Here is a 25,012-nt window from a genome sequence, read left to right on the forward strand (position 1 = left end):
GTCGTCGTGACGGACTATCTCACCCGCTTCGCTGAAACTAAAGCTCTCCCAGAAGGTAGCGCAGCCAAAGTGGCGAAATTGGTCGTCAAGAACATTCTGCTGCGACATGGCACCCCAGAAGTCCTCATCACGGACAGAGGAACTGCCTTTACAGCGGAGCTTACCCAAACCATTCTGCAATACAATCAGACAAGGTACAGGAGGACAGCTGCCTACCACCCACAGACAAATGGTCTTACGGAGCGGAGCGCCTGAATAAGACCCTCGTCGACATGCTAGCAATGTACGTCGGCGTCGAACACAAAACCTGGGATGCCGTCTTGCCATACGTAACCTTTGCTTAAAACACGGCGGTGCAAGAAAAAACACAGATCACTCCGTTCAAGCTGGTTTACGACAGGAACTCGATGGCTCTCGACGCCATGCTGCCACACGTCACCGACGAAGAGAATGTTGACGTCGCCACCTATCTCCAGCGTGCCGAAGAAGCCTGACCGCTCGCCCGCCTACAGATCAAGAACCAGCAGCGTACCGACAGCCGACACTACAACCTTCGACGACGCTACGTCGAGTACCAGCCCGGCGTCCCTGTTTGCGTTCGGACCCCGATACGCCGATGAGGACTTAGTGAGAAACTATTGCGACGCTGTTTCGGAGCCTACAGGGTCATCTGACGTATTGGTCCACTGGACTGTGATGTCGTGCTAGACGGCATTTCGCATTCACAGCGGCGCCGCACACGATCTGAAGTGGTCCACGTAGTGCATCTTAAGCCCTTTTACACATGCTGATGAACTTCCTTATTTTGTTGTTTTCTTTGCTACGAGTGCTTCTTTATTACTTTCGTTGGTTTGCAGCATCGGGTCGATGCTTTTTAAGAGGGGGGTATTGACACGTGTACTTGTCTTTATCGGGCGACACGTTTCACCTCCTAACAAATGTCGTCGCACAGCGCAGGACAAGCGTGCATGTATCGGAAGTTTCTGGAATGTTATCAATGGTTCCATCCACTGTCTGTGACCGAACCTTGTGTAATCTGATTGCATGTGTGCGCGACACGAATAATGTAGAACTTTGTGGAAGGCACGCGAGTCTCAGCGATTACTCTGGAACATTCGACGACTGATGTATAAAAGCCAACGCGCTTGACCCGCTCATCAGATTTTGACGATCGCCGACTGTTCGCCGTTGTCGCCATTCTGTAAGTGTAGCCTGTTTTTGTGGGCACAGGTTCGCCCAATAAAAGTTAGTTTCGTCTTTCACAGTATTGCTACTGTGTTCTTCATATGTCACCCCACGTGACAATATATATATATATATATTGTTACGAAGAGTTGCGAAGAAATGGTTTTATTTACAGGCGAGGGATGATGATAATAGCGTGATAGTAGCGCAGCTCGCCCTCTCAAACTCCTCGTTCTCTTCGTCTTCTCTTCTTTTCTCTTGTCAGTGCCTTTCGTATCTGTTACATTTCCCCGCAAGCAGACGAAGCCCGTGGGGCGAGTCAGGATGCACAAGCAGGGTAGAAAGGCTTCAGGCGAGCAATATGAGTCGGTTAAGTTCTGCTTGATCGCCGACCATTGCACAGTAGGCGAGCTATGACGTAAGTGAGTTCACTCAGGCGGTCCACAACTACAAATGGGCCTAAATATTGTAACAAGAACTTTCTGGCACAATCCACGCTTGTGTTGCAATGTCCAAAGAAGAACCAAGTCACCTTTTTCCAACGATACTTGTACATGGCGGTCGTCAGATCGCTCTTTCGAACGACTTTGCGAGGCCAGAGTACGAAGATGAGCTATTCGACGGGCTTCTTCGGCGAGACACAGTCTTCGATACAGGGCGAGACACAAAGTCTTCGATACAGGGCGAGACACAAAGTCTTCGATACAGAATCGTCACTGTGCAGAACGAAGGGTAAGAAAGTGTCGAGAGGGCTTCGCAGTAACCTTGCATACAGGAGATAAAATGGGCTACAGTTCGTGGTTTCGTGTTTTGCCGTGTTGTATGCGTAAGTGATGAAGGGCAGCCCGTCATCCCAGTTCTTATGATTGGAGGAGACGTACATGGCAAGCATGTTGGTCAGCGTTCTGTTTGTCCTTTCAACGAGGCCATTGGTCTGTGGATGATACGGCGTGGAATGACGGAACCTTGAAGTGCACAAACGAAGTAACTCTTCAATGGCATCAGCCGTGAACTGGCGACCACGGTCGCTGATGATGACACGTAGTGGGCCATGACGAAGGACCACCGAACGCAACAGGAAAACCGCCGCGCAAGCTGTGGTGGAAGACGGTATGGCTGCAGTTTCTGCATACCGTGTATGATGGTCTACGCAGACAATTATCCAACGGTTCTTGTTTTTAGATAATGTGAATGGACCCAAAAGGTTAATGCCTACTTGCTCGAACGGCATGCTGGGCGGTGTCAATGGCCGAAGGGGACCCGGGGCTGCGGTGGTTGGTCGCTTGTGATGTTGGCACGTTTCACAATTAGCGACATAGCGCTTGGTTGTTTCGTACATCTCGGGCTAGTAAAAGCGCTCCTGCGTGCGGTGTAGCGTTCGTACGAAGCCGAAATGGCCGGATGTCACATCGTCATGCATGGCGCGTAGAACATCGGAGCGAAGGCTCTCGGGGACAACAAGCAGAAAATGCACTCCATGCCTGGAATAATTAGTTTTGTAGAGTAATTTATCACGGACAGTAAAGCGACCGCTGCCTTGAGAAGTATGGGCGGCAACAAAAAGCGGATCGAGGGTAACATAACTCCATTGTTCTCGCTGAAAGTCTGCCACGTCAGGGAACGTAGAAGTAACAGCAGCGAGACAGTCGTCAAAATTCTCAGCATCGCAGTCGGTAGCCTCAAGATGAATTGGAGAGAGGCAGTCTGCGTCAGCGTCACGACGGCCACTCTTGTACGACACCACAAAGTCGTATTCCTGGAGGCGCAGCGCCCAACGTGCGAGGTGACCAGAGGGATCACGCAAACCGACCAGCCAGCATAAAGAATGATGGTCTTGAATGGTCTACCGTAAAGATAACACCGAAACTTCTGTATGGCGAAAACAGTTGCCAGGCATTCCTGTTCCGTAACCGTATAATTGTGTTCAGATTTGCTCAGGCAACGGCTGGCATATGCGACATGTTCTGCTCCACTGTGACGTACAAGCACCGCTCCTATCCCAATTCCACTAGCATCAGTGTGAACTTCAGTCGGGCAAGATGGATCGAAGTGACGCAAGAGGGGTGCTGACGTTAGTATAAACTTCAGTTGAGAGAATGATGCGTCACCCTCTGGTGTCCAATTCAAGGATGCATTTTGTCGCAAAATACTTGTCAACGGGTAAACGATGTCGGCAAACCTGGGAACAAAGAGACGAAAATACGAACATAGGCCAATGAATGAGCGAAGTTCTCGTGCTGATTGTGGTGGCTTGAAGGAGCTCACCGCTTCAATCTTATGAGGATCGGGTCTGACGCCATCCTTGTCGACTAAGTGTCCCAGGACCAGTGTTTGACGTTCGCCAAAGCAACATTTTTTGAGTTTAGAACCAGTCCAGCTTTCTCGATGCAGTCGAGAACAAGGCTGAGGCGTTCATTATGTTCTTCAATCGTGCTGCCAAAGATTACAACATCGAGGTAACACATGCATATCTCCCACTTTAGACCACGTAGTACTGTGTCCATGAATCTTTCGAAGGTGGCAGGAGCATTGCAAAGGGCAAAAGGCATAACTTTAAATTTGAATAGGCCATCTGGAGTCATGAAAGCGGTCTTTTCTTGTCGGCAGGGTCCATAGGTATTTGCCAATACCCCGATCGCAAATCAAGTGTTGAGAAGTAAGAAGCAGCGTGTAAGCAATCAATGACGTCATCTATTCGCGGTAGTAGATAGGCATCCTTCTTTGTCACTGCGTTTAGATGTCTGTAATCCACGCAGAATCTCCCCAGGAGTCATCTTTTTTTTGGACCAGGATTACTGGGGCTGCCCATGGACTAGACGACTCTTGAATGACACCTTTGTCTATCATCTCCTTGACTTGCTCTGCAATAACCTTTCGTTCGAAGGATGACACACGGTAGGGCTTCTGGCGGATGGGGTGTGCGGAGCCAGTATCTATTCTGTGACGAGCGCGGGACGATGGTAAACGAAGGGGTGCATCTCCATGCGTGAAGTCGAATGCAGCCTCATGCCTGGCAAGGACATGTACCAGTGCTTGCCGTTCCGACGTACCGAGAGCCTTGCTGATCATGCCAAGCATTAGCTATTCAAAATGGCCATTATCGCAACGAGAGCAAGCTGTAGAGACATCCGCAGTTAGGGCCGCCATTGAGTTACATGCGATTTCATCGAAGAGAGCGATTTTCATACCGCGAGGAAGGACAACCGGCGTGGCGGAACAGTTCAGCGCCCACAATGTGGCGACTCCTTTCGTCATGCACACGACAGAGCAGGGCACAAGTATATTTTTTTTAGCACAGTTTATGCGGAGAGGCCTAACTACAAGGTCAACACAATCAGTGTCAACAGTAGTTGCAGAAACACGAACGGGTGTCAGGCACCACGATAGTGCGATCACTTCATCAAGAACACTGAGTGTGTCTGTGTCCCTGTCTTCGCCACGCGAGCTTTGTTCGGAATATGCTGATATAATTAACTTGTTCAATGATATTTCGCCACAACCACAGTCCACGGAAGCGCTGCACTGTTAAAGAAAATCAATACCAAGAATAACATCGTGCGAACAACGAGCAAGAACAAGGAATTCCGACACAAAAACTTTCCCAGCCAACAAAACACTCACAGCATAAACACCAAGGGGATGAAGCCACTCGCCGCCCACTCCACGAAAGGTAATACGATCGTTCCAAGAAAACATAACTTTGTGGCCTAGACGGTTTTTGAAAGCGAGGCTCATCACAGACACAGTCGCCCCAGTATCAACTAACGCCATGGTTGGTATTCCGTCAATCGAGACATTCACTTTGTTTTTGAGCATCACAACAGGCAGAGGCATTTCTGGCAAAGACCGTCCGGCGACCTCGCCTCCATTGGCCGCGGATGCTAGTTTCCCGATGGCGGTGACGAAGAACGGCGCCGAGGGGACGGAGAGTGACGGGGACGGTTATTTGGTGGCATCAAACTCCGCTCAGAAGTTGGCGAATTGCTGCGTCTGGTCTCGTGTGAGAAGTGGTCCATTGGAAGGGAATCGGTTATCTGTAAGTCATATGAAGTACGGGTTCTGGGTGGCGAGAACATCGGTGGTGTCCTTCGTGATTGATGGCCTTAGCGACAATACCGAGCTATCTGGCCTGTGGAACCGCAGTTGTAGCACACGGGAGGGTCGCGGTTCGCAGCATCTTCCTCGAAACGGATGCTAGGCTGCTGCGGGCGGCGAGAAAGTTCGTTGTGTGGATAACGTGTCTCTGCGGCTCGCTGAAATCCGTTATATCGTTCATAAGTCACGTCTTGGTAGTAGGGTCGGTGCTCTTCTTGTTGCGGCCTGACAGAAGTCACAGGGCCTCGGGGGCAAAAACGCGGCTGCTCTCGTTGTGGCCGAGCGTCATAAGTAGCGCCTCTGTCGTAGAGACGTGGCTGCTGTCGGGGCGCGAGTTCATAATCCTCGGTGCCCCTCGCCGCAGGATACGGGGAGAAGGATGCCACGTTTGGCTCGAAATCTGGTGGTAGGTGGAAGCTATGAGTGCCTAGATGTGTCACTTGCGCGTGCAGGCTGAGCTCTTCCCAAACTATTTGTCGGATCGTTGATGCAAGATCGAGGGGCTGGCTGTCCACGCTTGCAACTGTAGTCAGATTGGCTAGCCTGCCAAACTTCGGCGTGATGCGCCTCGTTTTCAGCTGCTCGAAAGTACGACTGTGCTGAATGATGTCAGCGACGGAAGCCAGGTTGTCTTTTGCAATGAGGAAATTATAAACGTCTTCGGCAATTCCTTTCAGGATGTGCCCGACTTTATCTTCCTCAGACATTCCAGAGTCCACCATCCTACACAGTTTTATTACCGCCTCAATGTAGGTCGTGCAGGTTTCGGCTGGCACTTGCGCACGTTGCATTAACGTCTGTTCTCCTCTTTTCTTTTTCATTGCGGAGTCGCCGAATCGCTTTTTGATTTCGGAAACAAATCTTCCCCATGTTGGGAACGTTTCCTCGTGATTGTCGAACCACATCAACGCAGTATCCGTGAGAAAGAACACGACGTTCGAAAGCTGAGAAGCGCTGTTCCACTTGTTGGCGGCACTCACCCGGTGATAATGGATGAGCCATTCCTCGACGTCTTCGTCCGATCTTCTGCCGAAAGGACGCGCATCTCTCAGTTGTAGAACGGAAGTTGTCGGCGCAGCTGCTGCAATGGGCCGTTGTTCGTCTGCGTCGTGAGACATATTCAACTCCGGTAGATTCGGTGGGAGTCCAGCAATGCGACGGCTCCGTCGAAGAACTTATGGTTCAGCTCCGTCTTCCGGTGTCGATTACCCCACACCTTCCACCACAACTGTTACGAAGAGTTGCGAAGAAATGGTTATATTTACAGGTGAGGGATGATGATCGTAGCGTGATAGTAGCGCAGCTCAGCCTCTCAAACTCCTCGTTCTCTTCATCTTCTCTTCTTTTCTCTTGTCTGTGCCTTTCGTATCTGTTACAATATATAGATATGTATATATATATTGAAGGCCCCTCGCCTTCTCTCAGGGGGTTCGCGAGCCGCGACCAGCGTGACAAAGGACCAGTGGCGCAAAGAAAAGAAACCGCTTTAATTATGATATAATGAAGCATTAACAAGAGGTAGGCAGGTCTTGTGAAACTTAATAAGTGGTACATATTGAAGGTCGTTCAGGTCTACGCCCCTACATCCAGTCATGATGACCAGGAAGTCGAAAGCTTCTATGAAGACGTGGAATCGGCGATGGGTAAAGCCAAACAAAATGCACGCAAAGCAAAGCAAAACGACACACACTTCTGTGCATCTACACAGTATGCTTTTATTCTGTACACCTAGGGAAACAAGAGCACCCTCTGCTCAATTTCTTGTATTTTAAGCTTTTAGTGACTGCTTTACACATAATGGGGCACCAGTGGGCGTCAAATTAACTGAAGTGGCATACTTTCATGTTCAAACTAAAGGAGTTTCTTTTTTAGCAATGTACACATTCTCATGAAGGCTTGTTCAAATTAAGTGAACAGTTGAATTAATTGAGGTCGAATTGATGGGTGTCGACTGTACACGGACTCCTCTTGTAGCTTATTTTCTGCTACATTCCTGGTTTGTAAACAACTGTGAGTAATGTATGTAAGATTGCTGACATTTTGGTGGGCTGTTTTGAAATGTAAAACACGATGAGGGACAGTTTGATAATGCACACAGTGCGGGCACGTAAAACAATGTTGGGGCTATGCACACATTATCAACAGTGTATAACCTACTAGCTTCTGTAGCTGCTTTGAGGTAGTTCTGTCTGTGAGCAGTGTTACTGTGTTGTGCTTAAGTGCTGTTTCAGTGCTCCTCTTTTGTTACTGCAGCTCTTGGGGACGAACCTAGGTGCCCAATGGCGCCAGGGCAACGTGGAGGCAGCACCGTTTTACACCAACAAAGACATCGATCGGCTCATTCAGGAGACAGAGGTGCGTGGCTGCTTGTTTTGTTCAATGTTTTTTAAAGCCTGAGCTTAAGTGTGTGTGGGACTCGCTTGCAGCACTCTTGAGGGGCAAGATCAGGCCAGGGATTCTCTGAATGGCAAACTTTACCAAAGGATCTTACTTTTTGCAGACAGAAAGCTTCGTAATTTGGAATTCACATACATGAAATCCAAAGTAAAAGAGTACAGTGTGAATTTTGAAGTGAAATACGAGAGTAAAGAGTGTCATATACATGACACCTGCAGTTAATAGGTTGCTCTGCATCTACTGCCATGGCTATGAGAGAGAGAGGTAGCAGAAGTTCTTACTTTGACAAAACAAGAAAGCTTGAACAAGAAAGTTTTACGCATTTAAATAAGCAGCTGCATTTGCAAACCTGTAGTGAACAATTTAAACCATTGTGGCTCGGTTCGTTTGTAGTCCTTAAATAATTATTCAATATTGCTTCCTGCATTGTCCACATGCTATGTTGCTTTTCAGTCCAAAACACTGTGGCGGAGCCTTGCACCAGAACTTCGGTAGTATAATGCAATGCAAATTTCGCTCGCTTTCAGTGAGCCTCTGATTTACTTGGCATCCTTCTTTGCTCAAGAAATGTTCGAATGGAACTTAAAATTACGGCTTTGTGGTCGATCAGTGCTCTCTTGTCTCCATCATGTGGCACCTATCGTTAAACGATCACACTCTAGAATCGATGATGCTTGCAAACCCAAGCAGGGCTACTTGAAGACACCTCTGTCAAAATTTTGGCATCGGACATCATCTTCATGCTCACCTCCATAGTTCAGAGGCATAAAGGCTAGCAGTTATGAGAGATATGAAAGCGTTCCATCTCCTGACACCAGCTCCTGGCCTGCACTAAGGTTGGCTCTCAAGCAGCAAGAATTGTTCCTATAGGCATTCCCAGTGTTCACTCAAGTCGGTGGACCATTTGCAAAAATATTCTGTGCATGTGTGAGAAAACTATTTTCTAAAGCAAGTACTTTTAGCCACGGACTGGCCAAAAGGAAATCGCAGTTTTGCCCAAAGGGCATTGCATTCATTGGGATAGCAAATTTCTAGACAGCTATACAAAGTAAGGTTAGTAGATTTATCAGCTGACTAACCTGCTGTAAACATTTGTTTGCTAACTAAATTAACAGGCATGTTGTCATGTGCACACAGGCAAGTGAACATATGTCGCTCGATGACCATGGACGCTTGATGTCAGAACGCTGACGTGATGAAGAGTTGCGGAAGCGGCGAGTGAATTCCCTTTTGTGATGCCTCTTGCTTCAACACGAACTAGGCACGCGAGAACGCAGTGCACACGAAGCCATCAACTATCTCGGATGGCCTATCCTTTGAAGCCTCGGGTGTCCCTCAGGGTAGCGTTCTAGGACCTTTATTGTTTTTAATATATAATAATGACATTACCAGCGTAATCACTTAACCTGTTCAAACAAAATTATTCGCTGATGATTGTGGGCTGTTTAGTGAAGTAACCGGCCGCGGTAATCAGATAACCCTGAACACTAACCTTCAAAATCTTCTTTCTTGGTGCAGGCGCTGGAATATGGAACTAAATGCTAACAAGTCAGTGTACATGAAAATAAATAAAAAATTAAATATTCTATCTTTTCCTTATGCCCTAGGATCTGAACCGCTAAACGAGGTGAGGGAATACAAATATCTTGGCATCACAATAACAAATAGCCTAAACTGGAACACACACATTACTAACGTATATGACTCAGCCTTTCGTAAACTTTGTCCTCGTCATAGACTAAAACAAGCTCCCGCTGAAATTAAACTTTTAGCCTACACATCACTAATAAGACCAAAACTTGAGTATGCATGCGTAGTATGGGACCCTTACACCAAAACTAACATTGATGCACTAGAAAGAATTCAGCGTAAAGCAATCAGATGTATTTTTTCAAAGTACTGCATGACTGATTCCCCGACATCAAAATAAAACATGGTATCCAAACACTGCAAATGAAAAGAAAAATCCAGCGGTTAAAATTTCTTCTTGAAAGTAACCTTCTTCAGAGCCAGAGCCGTTTGTAATGCCAATGGTGGCATGCCGAACACGGCATCGTCACGCTGACTCTTTAACTCCCTATTGCCAGAACTAACATCTTTCAATATTCTTTTTTCCCACGCACCATTACGGATGGGAACAATTGATACCTCAATCACTACTAACCAGTATTGATTCCATTGACCATCTGAATTATTGACATCATTGCTCTCTTGTGAATTGATTAACAAATGATTTTTGTGTTATTGTTCTTTTACTTTGCTTAAACTGTATTAATGATTCATTTCTACATATGTTCTTCACTTTATTTGTTTTGGGAATTCCTTCATTACATGATCAAGTGTTCTTTCCCTGCTTTGTGCTAGCAGCTGATGGACTGGATTGGTATTCTGCGCACTGTTAATTTACGTCTGCTAATGTTATCTTTTATTATCATTTGTATGCCGCTCCTGCTTGTGCCACGCCAGGGCCTGCAGTATTGTATAAATAAATAAATAAATAAATAATAAAATAAGCCATAGCAAATTGCCTCAAAGATAGGGCACGCATGGCTGCTTTCAGCCACCGCAGCTGAAGTAGAAGAGGACATGGACACTGTGACAGCACGTACCCGAGCACATCAGGGTTGGACTCTCCTGCATGAAGCCGTGTGTGGCTTAACTGTGTCTCAGGAAAGGGTGATCCTGGGGGTTGAGCTGATGCCGGGTGTTCAGACCTTTAAGGCCCCTCGGCGGAGGCAACACACCTAATTGATCTCTGCTGGGTCAGTCTGGAAGCCTCCAGACTGACCCACCTGACGGAAATGAAATTGGCTGTTGCCTTTTCCTGTCCTCCTCTTCAATGTTTGTCTTTCTCTCTAGCTTTAAATCTTTGCTGTGTTCTGCTCACGTCCTTTTACTTCTGACTTTCTGGGCGGCAAGGGTTAACCTTGTGTAATATATCCAGTCTTGGGTATATATATATAATGTTATAGCAGCGATGCATGGTTGGTGTCTGCAGGTATTCTTCCAACCTAGTAGCGAACGTATGTTGGGCTCAGTGGTGGGTGGCTACCATCGCCGCCAAATTTTCCAAGGCTTTCATGGCAAACACTTTCCCTCCATTCAAGACCCCCCTTAAAGAGAGAGTGCACCGTAGCAACCTTCCACTTCTTTCTGAAGTAAAACGAAGACACCTTCTCAGTGTACCATGTCCTTCACAGTGAAGGCAACCCAACTGTAAGAAAAGTAGTATCTAAATATCTAGCAAACGTGATTAGACCTAGCTAAGATGCCTTAAATGTGGCAAGCGGAGACCTCTTCCTCTAACTGATAAAGAAAAATCTAGTCGAAAAGCTCGCTGAACTCGCCAGTATCAGTGACATTAACGTAACAATCTTTCCACATCACTTGCTCAAGACAAGTGGAAAGTAATATTGACACGTGTACTTGTTTGTCTTTATCGGGCGACACGTTTTACCGCCTAACAAATTTTATCGCCCAGCGCAGGACACGCCTGCATGTCTCGAAAGTTTCTGGAATGTTATCGGTGCTTTCATCCGCTGTCTGTGACAGAACCTTGTGTAATCTGATCGCACGTGTGCGCGACGCGAATAATGTACAACTTTGTGGAAGGCACGCGGGTCCCAGCGATTATTCTGGAACATTCGACGATGGATGTATAAAAGCAGACGCGCTTGACACACTGATCAGATTTTTCGACGATCGCCGACTGTGTTCACCGCTGTCGCCATTCTTTGAGTGTAGCCTGTTTTTGAGGGCACAAGTTCGCCCAATAAAACGCTAGTTTCGTCATTCCAGTTTGGCTGCTTTCTTCAGAGTCACTACCATGTGACATCTGGTGGAGGTGCTTGTGCGTTCATGTACCGAATGCCCCTGCAAAGCCGCAATCCAAGCCCAAAGCCCGAGGACAAAACCAACATTGCCCAAGACGAGCGTGCTAGCCACAGACTGCAAGGACTGCCCCCGGAGCACGGACTTCTACCTGAGACGACAAAGAAGATCGTGGCCAAGACAACCCCAGTGGCGGCCCCAGCGTCCCCCGTTATCCTGCAACAACCGCGGGACCCACCGACCTTCCATGGAGCAGCTATTGAAGACCCGGAATCCTGGCTGGAGACCTACGAACGAATCGGGACTTTTAACAATTGGGTCTCCGACGACAAGCTGCGGCATGTATACTTCCCCTTAGAAGACGCAGCAAGAACATGGTTTGAGAACCGGGAGTCGACCATGACAACATGGGACCTGTTCCGTAGCGGCTTCCTGTGCACCTTTACGAGCGTCGTGCGCAAGGAAAGGGCCGAAGCTATGCTGGATGCCCGAGTGCAGCTACCTAATGAGAACGTTGCCATCTTTACGGAAGAAATGAGCAGTCTGTTCCGCCACGCCGACCTGGATATGCCCGAGGAGAAGAAAGTCCGCCTACTCATGCGTAGTGTGAAGGAAGAACTTTTTGGCGCAATGATACGAAGCCCACCGAAAACCGTAGAAAAATTCCTTCGGGAGGCCACCAGCATTGAGAAGACACTCGAAATGCAGGACCAGCAATTCAACCGCCGTACGAACTCTACCAACTACGCAGGAATTCAATCACTGGCTACGGACGATCTGCGCGAGACCATCGGGGCCATTTTGCGCGAAGAACTGCGCAAAGTCTTGCCTTCGTCACAGCCTCAAGTGGCCTTGATCGCCGACATCGTGAAAAAAGAGGTGCAGCGATCGCTTGGAGTTCCTGAGCTGCAAACAGAATCACCGCAGCCCCAGCCGGAAGCGATGACCTACGCCGCGGTCGCTTGCAGTCAAGGCCCCCCTCCACGACCATGCCAGGGCCCTATAACGCCGCAATTCCGTCGTCCACCGCCAGCCCGCCCGCCCGTCGCTCAGCTTCGCTATGCAAGGAAGACGAAGATTTGGCGCGCTGCTGACCACCGCCCGCTCTGTAACCACTGCGGAGAAGCGGGTCACGTCTACCGCCAATGCCCATACCGGGAGATGGGACTGCGAGGGTTCGCCATGAATGCGCCGCGACCACAGCTTGGTGAACGACCTCGCGATATCGCCGACTACCTCGCCACCACACAGTGGAGCCCTCGACGACCGTCCTGTTCGCCGTCACCAGGCCGCTACCTGTCGCCGCAGCGCCAACCATACACTGGCCCAGCCTGGGGCCGGTTTACGAGCCCATATCCGGAAAACTAAAAGCAGCAACCGATGGAGGTGCGGTTGCTGTTCGTCGAACTGACGAAGATTCTCTGCCGCCGACGAAGACACCAAAGAAAATACCTCGACGACATAACGACACGCAGCCGTCGCGACGAAGTCTGGAAGCAAAGAATACACCAACGAAAGACGACCTGAAGACGCCACGTATCAGCCACAGGCCAACGCAACGCAGCCGTGATCAGACGCCAAGACCGAACTGTAACGCAAGACAAAGAACCATCAACCTCGACGTGCTTCTCGACGGCCACGCAGTCACCGCCTTAGTCGACACAGGGGCTGATTACTCCATCATGAGTGGACACATCGCCGCCCAGTTGAAGAAAGTAAAAACTGCATGGGAAGGCCCTCAAATTCGGACTGCTGGAGGACACCTCATCACGCCGACTGGAATCTGCACGGCAAGAATTACCATTCATGACCGGACTTACCCTGCCACCTTCGTTATCCTCCAACAGTGTTCACAAGACGTCATTCTCAGCATGGACTTCCTGAACAAACACGGCGCAATCATCGACCTGAAGTTGAAGTCGATAACACTGTCTGAAGATAGAGCGATACCACCTGAGAGCTCTCGTAGTCACCATGTCTTCAGCGTGCTCGAAAGTCAAGTCAGCATCCCGCCTCGCTCCAGTATTGTCATTTCCGTCTGCACCAAAACACCTGCCGACTTAGAAGGCGTCATCGAGGGTGACCGTCTACTGCTAGACCGTGAAATTTGCGTCGCAAGAGGGATTGCTCCACTGCATGGATGGAAAACTGAAGTGTTGCTGACAAACTTCAGCCAGGAGTTTAAGCACATCAACAAGGGCACGACGATCGCGTACATCGAGGAAATTCTGGAAACCAGTAATGCGTTTGTCCTCTCGGATTCGGCCGCATCTACCCTGACAACCATGGTTCCCGAACCAGACTACGACATTAATCCAAGTCTCCCTATGATTAAGCAAGAAGAGCTCTGAAGTCTCCTCCGACGATACAAAGGCTGCTTTTCGACGCCATCGAGAATTCGACAAACACCAGTCGCCAAGCATCGCATAATGACCGAGGAGTGCGCTCGACCACTCCGCCAGAGCCCTTACCGAATTTCGCCGCGAGAACGGGAAGCTATAAGAGAACAAGTCGACGAGATGCTGCACGACTACATCATCCAGCCGTCAAAAAGCCCGTGGGCATCCCCTGTTGTTTTCGTGAAGAAAAAGGACGGAACCTTACGTTTCTGTGTCGATTATCGTCGACTGAACAAGATCACAAAGAAGGATGTATACCCCCTACCACGGACAGACGACGCATTAGATCGGCTCTGCGATGCAAAATACTTCTCGTTGATGGATCTCAAGTCTGGCTACTGGCAAATAGAAGTCCACGAGAGAGATCGCGAAAAGACCGCCTTCATCACGCCAGACGGCCTCTACGAGTTCAAGGTCATGCCATTCAGACTGTGCTCGGCGCCTGCAACGTTCCAGCGCGTCATGGACACGGTGTTAGCAGGATTGAAGTTGCAGACCTGTCTTGTTTACTTGGATGATGTCGTCGTCTTCGCCGGAAATTTATACGATCACCTTAGGCGGCTTGCGGCAGTACTAGAGGCCATCAAGTCATCAGGGCTCACTCTGAAGCCAGAAAAGTGCCGCTTCGCTTACGGTGAGCTTCTGTTCCTAGGCCACGTCATCAGCAAGTCTGGAGTCCGCCCGGACCCGCAGAAGACAGCTGCCATCGCAAAGTTCCCGCAGCCCATCGACAAGAAGGCAGTGCGTAGATTTCTTGGCATGTGTGCCTACTACAAGTGATTTGTCAAGGACTTTTCACACATCGCTGAGCCGCTGACACAGCTAACTAAATGTGACGTCGAGTTCATGTGGGAAACGCCGCAGGCCAGCGCATTTCAAGAACTCAAAACGATGCATGCAGTCGCCGCCCGTACTTGCGCACTTCAACAAGCACGCCAATACCGAAATCCACACTGACGCCAGTAGCCTAGGTCTCGGTGCCGTCCTAGTCCAGAGAAAAGATGGACATAAACACGTGATAGCTTACGCTAGCTGGTCGTTGTCAAATGCGGGAGGCAATTATTCTACAACCGAAAAGGAATGCCTCGCCATCCTTTGGGCTACAGCAAAATTCCGCCCTTACCTATATGGGAGGCCATTCAAAGTGGTCAGCGACCATCACGCTTTGTGTTGGCTAGCTAACTTAAAGGGCCCTTCAAGATGGCTGGCGCGGTGGAGCCTCAGACTACAAGAATACATCACTGTAACCTACAAGTCCGGACGAAAACACTCAGATGCCGATTGCCTATCACGCGTCCCCAGTGACCCGCCGCCGCAAGATGACGAGGATGACGACGCCTTCCTTGGAATAATAAGTGCGGAAGACTTCGCTGAACAGCAACGAGCAGACCCGGAGCTAAAAGGCCTCGTCGATTTATTTGGAAGGGCACACCGACGTTGTCCCTAGGGCATGTAAGCGAGGATTGTCTTCGTTCAAGCTTCAAAACAACCTACTCGTAAAGAACTTCTCACCAGTGCGCGCCAACTACCTTCTTGTTGTCCCATCAGTACTGCGTCCAGAAGTATTGCACGCCCTACATGACGATCTGACCGCTGGACACCTCGGATTTTCCCGGACACTATTGAGGATACAGGAAAGGTATTATTGGCCGCGCCTTACCGCATACGTCGGCCGTTATGTCAGAACATGCCGAGACTGTCACCGACGCAAGACGCCACCGACAAGGCCGGCTGGATTACTACAGCCAATCGAGCCTCCTTGCCGACCATTCCAGCAGATCGGGATGGACTTGTTGGGACCCTTTCCGACATCAACAACCGAAAATAAGTGGATCGTCGTGGCGACGGACTACCTCACCCACATCGCTGAAACTAAAGCACTGCCGAAAGGTAGCGCAGCCGAAGTGGCGAAATTCTTTGTCAAAAACATCCTGCTGCGACATGGCGCCCCAGAAGTCTTCATCACCGACAGAGGAACGGCCTTTACAGCGGAGCTCACCCAAGCCATACTGCAATACAGTCAGACAAGGCACAGGAGGACAACGGCCTACCACCCACAGACGAATGGTCTTACGGAGCGGCTGAATAAGACCCTCGCCGACATGCTAGCAATGTAAGTCGACGTCGAACACAAGACCTGGGATGCAGTCTTGCCGTACGTAACATTCGCTTACAACATGGCGGTGCAAGAAACAACACAGATCACGCCGTTCAAGTTGGTTTACGGCAGGAACCCAACGATGACGCTTGACGCCATGCTGCCGCACGTCACTGATGAGGAGAGTCTTGACGTAGCTACCTATCTCCAGCGCGCCGAAGAAGCCCGACAGCTCACCCACCTGCGGATCAAGAACCAGCAGAGGACCGACAACCGACACAACCTCCGACGACACTTCGTCGAGTACCAGCCCGGCGACCGTGTTTGGGTATGGATCCCGATACGCCGACGAGGACTCAGTGAGAAACTACTGCGACGCTATTTCGGACCCTACAAGGTCATTCGACGTATTGGCGCACTGGACTATGAGGTCGAGCTAGACGGCATTTCGCATTCACAGCGGCACCGCACACGACCTGAAGTTGTCCACATGGTGCGTCTTAAACCATTTTATGGACGCTGACGAACTTCCTTATTTTGTTGTTTTCTTTGCTACGGGTGTTTTCATTTATTTCGTTTGCAGCATCGGGTGGATGCTTTTTAAGAGGGGGTATTGACACGTGTACTTGGTTGTCTTTATCGGGCGACACGTTTCACCGCCTAACAAATGTTATCGCCCAGTGCAGGACGTGCCCGCATGTATCGGAAGTTTCTGGAATGTTATTGATGCTTCCATCCGCTGTCTGGGACAGAACCTTGTGTAATCTGATCGCATGTGTGCGCGACGCAAATAATGTACAATTTTGTGGAAGGCACGCGGGTCCCAGCGATTATTCTGGAACATACGACGACAGATGTATAAAAACCGACGCGCTTGACCCGCTGATCAGATTTTTCGACGATCGCCGACTGTGTTCGCCGCTGTCGCCGTTCTTTGAGTGTAGCCTGTTTTTGAGGGCACAAGTTCACCCAATAAAACGCTAGTTTCGTCATTCCAGTTTGGCTGCTTTCTTCAGAGTCGCTACCACATGACATTATCAGAAGATTTCCTGAACCTCAGCGACGAAGAGCTCTTTGAATGATTCCAAGGGCAAAACATTATTAAGGTACAAACAATAACACTCTGGCAAAATGACCAAGAGATCCTCGCGAAACGTGATGCTTACTTTTGGTACCAGTGCTCTGCCCAGTTCACTTGACGCAGGATATTTGAAAATCAATGTCAGACTATACATACTGAACCCGAGGCGGTGGTTCAAGTGCCAGAGGTTCAGGCATGCATCACAATCGTGTAGAGGCAGAGAAACGCCCGAAGTGTAATGCCAAGCACCATCCTTCTGACAACTGCAATGCTCCTGCACAACGTGTCAATTGCAAGGGAGACCATCCAGCTTAAGAGCTGCCCTTGCTGGAAGAGAGAAAGAGAATTCATCGCAATCAATTTAAAGGAAGAAATCTCATTCTATGAAGCCAGGAAAAGGCTAGGGCACTTACCACAAGTAAGCCATGCCTGTGCGGCATGGCAGGGGCCAGCGCCATACTGGTTTCAGGAGTGTACAGGATGCAGGCATGGTGTGCCAGTAGAGATTCCACCCGCTCCCTTGGTGGCAGCAGCCAGTGCTGCTCCATTAACATCAAAGACGGGCCTGTAGACCGCAGTGTCACAGGGCCTGAAGCTGAACAGAACTCCACGGCCTGAGACGCGTGTCTCGACGCCTGGCTCTCGATCATCCAGCGCTTCGGAGAAGGCGGTGGAGGTCAACCCGAAAACTCCAGCGTGATCAATACCAAAGGATCTACGCTCCCTGGAGCATGCCAAGAAGGGCAATCTTGTAACTGCACCGAAAAAGGGACTGGCAACGTGAATGGTTACCGCTCTTGAAAATAGTACAATTCCTTTGGAACATGTCACCTACAACTTTTGAGCTCGTGCACATAAATTAACATTCTCAATTTCATCACTTTGGCTTGTAGCGCCTCGAAATGCCGCTTCCGTGCGCAATGCCAAGAGTGCATGCACGAGGAATCACCAGACTTTTCTTCGTGAGCTTCGGAGTGAATAAAAGATCAGTTGTTGTTTGGGACACGTGGTTGCTGATAGTCGCTCACCTCAGCCTTGTAGCGCGTTCCAGCATTGGTGACCTGGACGCGATAAGCAGCCACCGGGGTGGAGCATCAACGGCTCTATGACTTCAACGTCCACGATGGACGCTACGCCAACAGTCTCTTCAGTCGACGGTAAACTGTCCCCCTTTTGGACTGCGGACCCCACACTCTGGTTTATACAAGTAGAAGCCCAGTTCGCAGCACGATGCATCACTGCAGACCTTACCAAATACCACTCCGTCATAAGCATTCTCCCGCCGCCCATAACCAGTGAAATACGGGATCTTTTACTCAACCCGCCTGCTGAAAAAGCATATGCAACGCTAAAAGAAAACCTAATCCGCCGTGTCACGCCCCCCGAGTCGCAGCGACTTCAACAATTGCTTCGCGACATGGACATCGGCGACCGTACTCCCAGTCTGCTGTTGCGGCACATGCAACTATTGCGTGGCGAAACAAGAAACATTGTAGACGGAGCATTATTCCGAGAAATTTTTTTGCAAAAGCTGCCGTGAAGTGTCTGCTTGGTTGTTGCTGTGTCAGAGCAGAAAGACCTACCTGCGGTCGCTGAGCTTGCCGATCACTACGCCCACATCACTGGCTGCCGTGCGAGCACCGCAGGCTCAGGACGAACTTCAGCAAATGTGTGAAGATATTTCTCGACTCACCGAGATGTTATCAGCTTTGCACACAAGCAGGAAAGCACAAAATTTAAGCGAGCCAAACACGTCGCTCTCACAACCTCAGTGGAAGAATATATATAGGCTGGTATTATCGGCGGTTCGGAAATGCTGCGCGTAACTGTGTCCCACCATGTGCACGCCCGGGAAACGACCGCGGCAAGCACTGAGGGCGACCAGTGCTTCTACGTTGCCTTCAAGTCATCCCTTGGTATTTTTTGTTACCGACTGCAACAACCGGGCTCGTTTCTTAGTCGACACAGGTGCCGAGGTGCACGTGATACTCGCGTCACAAGCCGAAAGGAAGAACCCTAGTACATTGCCACTCCAAGCCATCAATAGCACAATGATACGAACATACGGAAATCGTTCGCTCATGCTGAACTTCGGTTTCAACAGAACATTCAGATGGGTGTTCATAGCCGCTGATGTCAAGTTCGCCATATTGGGTGCTGACTTTCTGCAGTACTTCGGTCTGTTGGTTGACGTTCGGAACAAACGGCTTGAGGATCCTGTATGTCGTGCAGTGGTACAAGGTAAGCCATGTTTGCATCCTCCTCAGCCCGACATTACTCCGTCCGTCCGGAGAATCGTGATTCACCACCATAGTACAAGAGTTCCCAGAGCTGATGCGACAGCAAGAGGCATTCGCCGAAGTGAAACACGATGTTCAGCATCACATAGAAACCACAGGACCACCGGTCTACGCGCGGCCACGGCGTCTTTCGCCCAAAAAGCTACGGCTAGCCCGACAGGTGTTTTCGCATATGATGGAACTGGGCATAGTACGCCCTTCGTCCAGCCCGTATGCGTCGCCTCTGCAGATGTTCCCCAAATCACCAGGCAGCAATTGGCGTCCTTGTGGGGATTATAGGGTACTAAACCGTGTGACTGTACCGGACCGTTACCCAGTGCCGCACATCCACGACCTCACCTCTTGCCTGCATGGCGCTAACATCTTTTCAAAAATAGATCTGCTGAGAGCATATCATCAGATACCTGTAGCACCTGAGGATGTTCCCAAGACCGCAATAACAACGCCATTCGGAATGTTCGAATTTTTGCGGATGCCTTTTGGCTTAAGGAATGCAGGCCAAACTTTACAATGGTTCATAGATTTCATGGATGGCGTTGTCTGGGGCCTCAACTTCTACAAGGTTTACCTGGATGACCTGCTGATTGCTAGCCGCACGCCCGAAGAGCACGAGAGTTGTCTACGCTGTGTGCTACAGCGACTCGCAGAGCACTGCATCATTATCAATACGGCCAAGTGCGTGTTCGGGGTGCCGTCACTATCATTTTTGGGTCACTGCATTTCAAGCGTGGGAATGCAACCACAGCAAGACAAGGTCGAAGCAGTACGACGGTTTCCACAGCCAAAAACCATACGCCAGCTCCGAGAGTTCCTGGGACTCGTAAACTTTTACCGTAGGTTCGTTCCGAAGTACGCCTACATCCTTCACACGCTGCACAGCCTACTTGCAGCATCAGGAACTAATGCAAGCGCCATTCAGTGGAATGACCAAGCCGTAGAAGCGTTCCTGTATATAAGGAGGCTCTCGCAAATGCGGCTCTGTTCGCATACCCGCAGCCCGGTGTTCCGCAATGCATAATGGTAGACGCCTCCGACGCAGCTATTGGAGCAGTATTGCAGCAGAAGCCGAGCGGAAGGTGGCGACCGATTTCCTTCTTCTCCAGATAATTGATTCAGTCCGAACGACGGTACAGCACCTTTGGTAGGGAGCTCCTGGCCATATACGCTGCTATACGACATATCCGCCACTATGTAGAAGGGCGAGAATTCTTTGTACTCACGGATCACAAGCCGTTGACCTACGCATTGCGCGCAATCCACTCAGATACGGGTGCACACGTGGCACGAGAGCTCCGCCAAATGGCGTACATTATAGAATTCACTACGGATATACGTCATGTCAGCAGGAAGGACAATGCAGCGCCAGATGCTCTTTCGCGCAGCCCAGTGAATGCTATCAGCCTACCAAGCGGCATCGACTTCACTGCACTAACGACGGCTCAGCACACAGACAGGGAGTTGAAACACCTGCTGAAGTCCACAACCAATGCCTTGAAGCTGCAGTAGATGGAAGGACCGACAGGATCTGTATGCTGCGACATGTCTACAGGTAGGGCCAGGCCGTTTGTGCCCCCCGATCTTCGCCGCAACATTTATGAATTGCTGCACGGCCTCTTGCATCCGGGGATTCGAGCCACTCAATGGCTGTGCACATCTAGATTCGTGTGGCCCGGAATAAACCGGGACGTCTGACGTTGGACACGGGAGTGCCTATCATGTCAGCGCTCGAAAATGCAGCGTCATACTGTGACCCCCTTAGCATCCATCACCGAGCCGGACACTTGATTTTCCCATGTGCATTTGGACCTTGTGGGACCATTGCCTTATTGCCAAGGGCAAAACTACTTACTAACTTGCGTCGACCGCTTCACGCGGTGGCCAGAAGCCATCCCCATCCCAGGTATGACTGCCGATACTGTGACCCGCGCTTTCATCTACCATTGGGTAGCGTGATGCGGAGTTCCATCAACAGTGACAACGGATCGCAGAACGCAATAGAGTCTGCCCTATTCGGGAACATTACGCGACTCCTGGGAATCGGGCGCATCAGAACAACGGCCCACCATCCCATTAGCAACGGTATGGTGGAAAGATTCCATCATTAGCTGAAGACTAGCCTGACGGCAACTTCAAGTCACAGTTGGGTAGAGGCGCTACCCCTGGTTTTATTGGGAATTAGGACGGCTCTGGAAGCGGACGTTGGCTGCTGCTCGGCTGAGCTCGTATACGGCGCAACACTTCACCTTCTGGGAGAGTTTGTCGCTGACAGTAAAAACGGAAATGCCCTGTGACTGCGGGACATTATGAGCAAGCTATGCGCTGTCCCTTCACGTCTGCCGGCACCACGGCTTGCCCACGTCCACAGTGATCTCTACTCCTGCTCTCACGTGTTTGTAAGCCATGACGCCGTACAGCGTTCACTCCAGCCCCCGTATGATGGGCCGTTCAAGGTGGTGAAACGAGGAGAAAAGCACATCACGATTGACCGAGCTGGCCATCATGACGTGGTTTCGCTTGACCACGTAAAACCAGCACACGTGGACAGCAACAGTGAAGTGCGTGCATCATCTCGAGTTCCACAGCCACAAGGACTACCAGCAGACCAGACTGAACCGGCTCAACAAGTCGAAAGGTTCACACGGAGTGGACGGCACACAAGACCTCCGTTGCGAATGAACGTATGAACCACAGCTCATTGTTGACCCATTCACTAGGGGGGGAGTATTGTAGTGCCGCGAAACGGTGCTTCCGTGTGCAATGCCAAGAGCGAATGTGCGAGGTATCACCAGACTTTTCTTTGTGAGCTTCGGAGTGAATAAAAGCTCAGTTGTTGTTTGGGACGCATGGTTGCTTATACTCGCTCAGCTCAGCCTTGCAGCATGTTCCAACAGGCTTTTATCACACATTGGAATTGTAGAGGCCTGATTCACAATATAGGTGACATTAAAGACTAACAACTTGTCACCTGTAGCATTTTGCCTACAAGAAACAAATCTATCTTAAAACTTCTGCGCGCAAACAAACAGAGACGAAGAAAAGGGCAAGACAAGGACGAGCGTTTTCTAACAACAGGTTTTATTTTTGAAGAACCACCTGCTTAAATACCCACAGATCTGCGCGATCTAGTCAACAGAGCACGCCCATAGCGCATATGATACCCGCAGATCTGCGCGATCAAGTCAAGAGAGCACGTCAATAATACATATAACACTTGTGATAAAAAGACGTGGACAAAAGCCACCCGGTCAACATAAAAACAGCAAGGTGCATAAAACAACCACTTACAATAAAATGCGTTACAGATGTGGTGATAGAAGCGAATTTTCTTTATCCAACAATGAAACAGAAGGATGGCTGATGCATTTTTCTTTTTGTTTTTCAATCCAGTGTGCTTCCACAATTTCCCTAGCGGTTTGATTCCTGTGCCTATACAAAATGTCTGTGCTACTAAGACAAGGTGAGCAATAATGTTCTTGGCAATGCATTGTCAAATGCATACTAGGGCGACCTTTCAGACTTGACAAGTGCTCCCTTAACCTCGTGTTAATGCATCTCGCAGTCTGCCCTACGTACACATGACCACACGTCATAGGAATCCGATAAACGACGTTCTTCGCGCAATCAACAAATTGGTTCTTGCGCAGATGTTTAACACTACATTCTTTCTTTACATCATCCCTACTTTCGAACTTCTTTTTAACCTTAGAACACACTACCTTTTTTTTTTTTTTTTTGCCGAAAATACCACTTTTACTGCATAACTACCAGCCACCTTATTAAGTCTGTGTGAAAGGCCGTGCACATACGGAATCACTGAAACCTTGGAAGCTACATCCTTCTGCCTTTGATCCTTTGTGCATTGTCCTTTATCCTTTTTAAGTTCCTTCATTAGTCTAGCGCACGACGCCAGCATCACAGCGAGCAGGTACCCAGCCTTTCTCAACCTATCAACTTGCTCAAAAAATGCAATCTTTACAGTGTGGTGACATGACTTCAACAACGCTGACCGGAAATCTGTTCCAACTAGGCCGACTCGCTGTTATGCTAAACAAATCTAGGTCCTAAAAATAGTCAATTGCTCAAAAGTTGTCCGAAGGGACCGTGAAAATTCCGGTCGTCTATCAGGGGGTGTCGCTATTGTTTTCCAAGGGGGCACTCCTACCTGTAATGTTCACTTAAACACTACTTTTGAGGCCATAGCTGTCACTGTTTTATCGTATAAAACTGTCACCATCTGTTCAATTTCATTCCGCCTCATGCCCACTTTACAGTTAGAGCTAGAAAATTTAATAGAACAGTTGCCTAAGCCTTTTCTTTTAGTGCAAGATTTTAATGGCCATTGTACATATTGGGGCAGTGATAGAACTGACCAAAGAGGGCAGCTTATTGAAGATTTTTCTTATCTAAAAATATTTGTCTTTTAAACTCGGGTGCACCAACCTGTTTCTCTTCTACTTCACACTATTTTAGTTGCCTGGACTTAGCTTTTTGCTCACCATGTGCTTTTAGTGATTTTAAATGGGTAGTCCTGGATGTCTCGTGTGGCAGCGATCATTTACCTGCTGTCATCAGATCCACATTACTACCCATTGTAAATTCTAAACCACGTTGGTGGAAAATACTTGTTGCGTTTTATGAAGTACACTAGGGTTGAGGATTGGGCGAGTTAGTATTGCATTCTAGAACTGGTACAGCGCAACATACATAGGAAGAAACAAGCCGAGCCAGCCAAATAAAGGAACAGAGTGCTGACTTCCAGCTGGTTTATTAGCGAGTTGCGTGAAATATATACCTACAAGAAAGCATCAGGACAAGTCGTTGCAACACTTCACAAAACGTCACACCGATAGAAGGCTACACTATCATGGGTCACAGAAGGCGCAATTTCGTCGTGCAAGGTTGAACTGATCAAGAAATCTTGCTTCCTGTGGAGATGGGCACAAAGATGGTGCGCTAACGCACATACTGCCACCCCTTGCTATGAGATCAGCTTCAATGATCTCCCACTATCATGCGGGAAGAGATATATAGGTCAAACGGGTCGCTGCCTTAATGAAAGGCTAAAAGAACATAATTAAAATGTGTACCGGGCTATACAGGGACACTTAGGAATTCACTGTCGTGACTGTGGATGTAAACCGAATTTTTATCGGTGTGAAGTGCTAAAAAAGCACCGATCACAACTTACGCGGGAGATCATTGAAGCTGGTCTCATAGCAAGGGCTGGAAGCACGTGCGTTAGCGCGCCATCTTTGTGCCTATCTCCACAGGACGCAAGATTTCTTGATCAGTTCAACCTTGCATGACGAAATTGCGCCTTCTGTGACCCATGATAGTGTAGCCTTCTATCGGTGTGACATTTTGTGAAGTATTGTGATGACTTGTCCTGATGCTTTCTTGTAGGTATATATTTCGTGCAACTCGCTAATAAACCAGCTGGAAGTCAGCGCTCTGTTCCTTTATCTGGCTGGCTCGGCTTGTTTCTTCGTATTTATGTTGCGCTGTACCAGTTCTAGAATGCAGTTTATGGAACATGCAAAAGTCTTTTCAAGTAAGGTAAGCATTGATGAAATTAATGAAAATTTAACTGTTTTAATTTAAGCGGCAGAAAGGGCAATACCTCAAG

At 49.1% G+C, this 25,012-nt stretch overlaps 1 protein-coding gene across 3 annotated transcripts in view; it reads left to right on the forward strand.

Annotated features, from left to right (window-relative positions):
- Positions 1–25,012, forward strand: part of LOC126518482 (solute carrier family 53 member 1) — a 400,674-nt gene that overhangs the window by 141,952 nt on the left and 233,710 nt on the right. For all 3 annotated transcript variants that reach the window (XM_055065054.2, XM_055065055.2, XM_050168268.3), the window contains exon 5: positions 7,534–7,635. In XM_055065054.2, coding sequence (XP_054921029.1) covers positions 7,534–7,635 — 102 coding nt within the window. The remainder of the gene's footprint in view (positions 1–7,533; positions 7,636–25,012) is intronic.

Source organism: Dermacentor andersoni, chromosome 1, assembly GCF_023375885.2.
Source record: "Dermacentor andersoni chromosome 1, qqDerAnde1_hic_scaffold, whole genome shotgun sequence".
Classification (NCBI taxonomy): Eukaryota; Metazoa; Arthropoda; class Arachnida; order Ixodida; family Ixodidae; genus Dermacentor; species Dermacentor andersoni.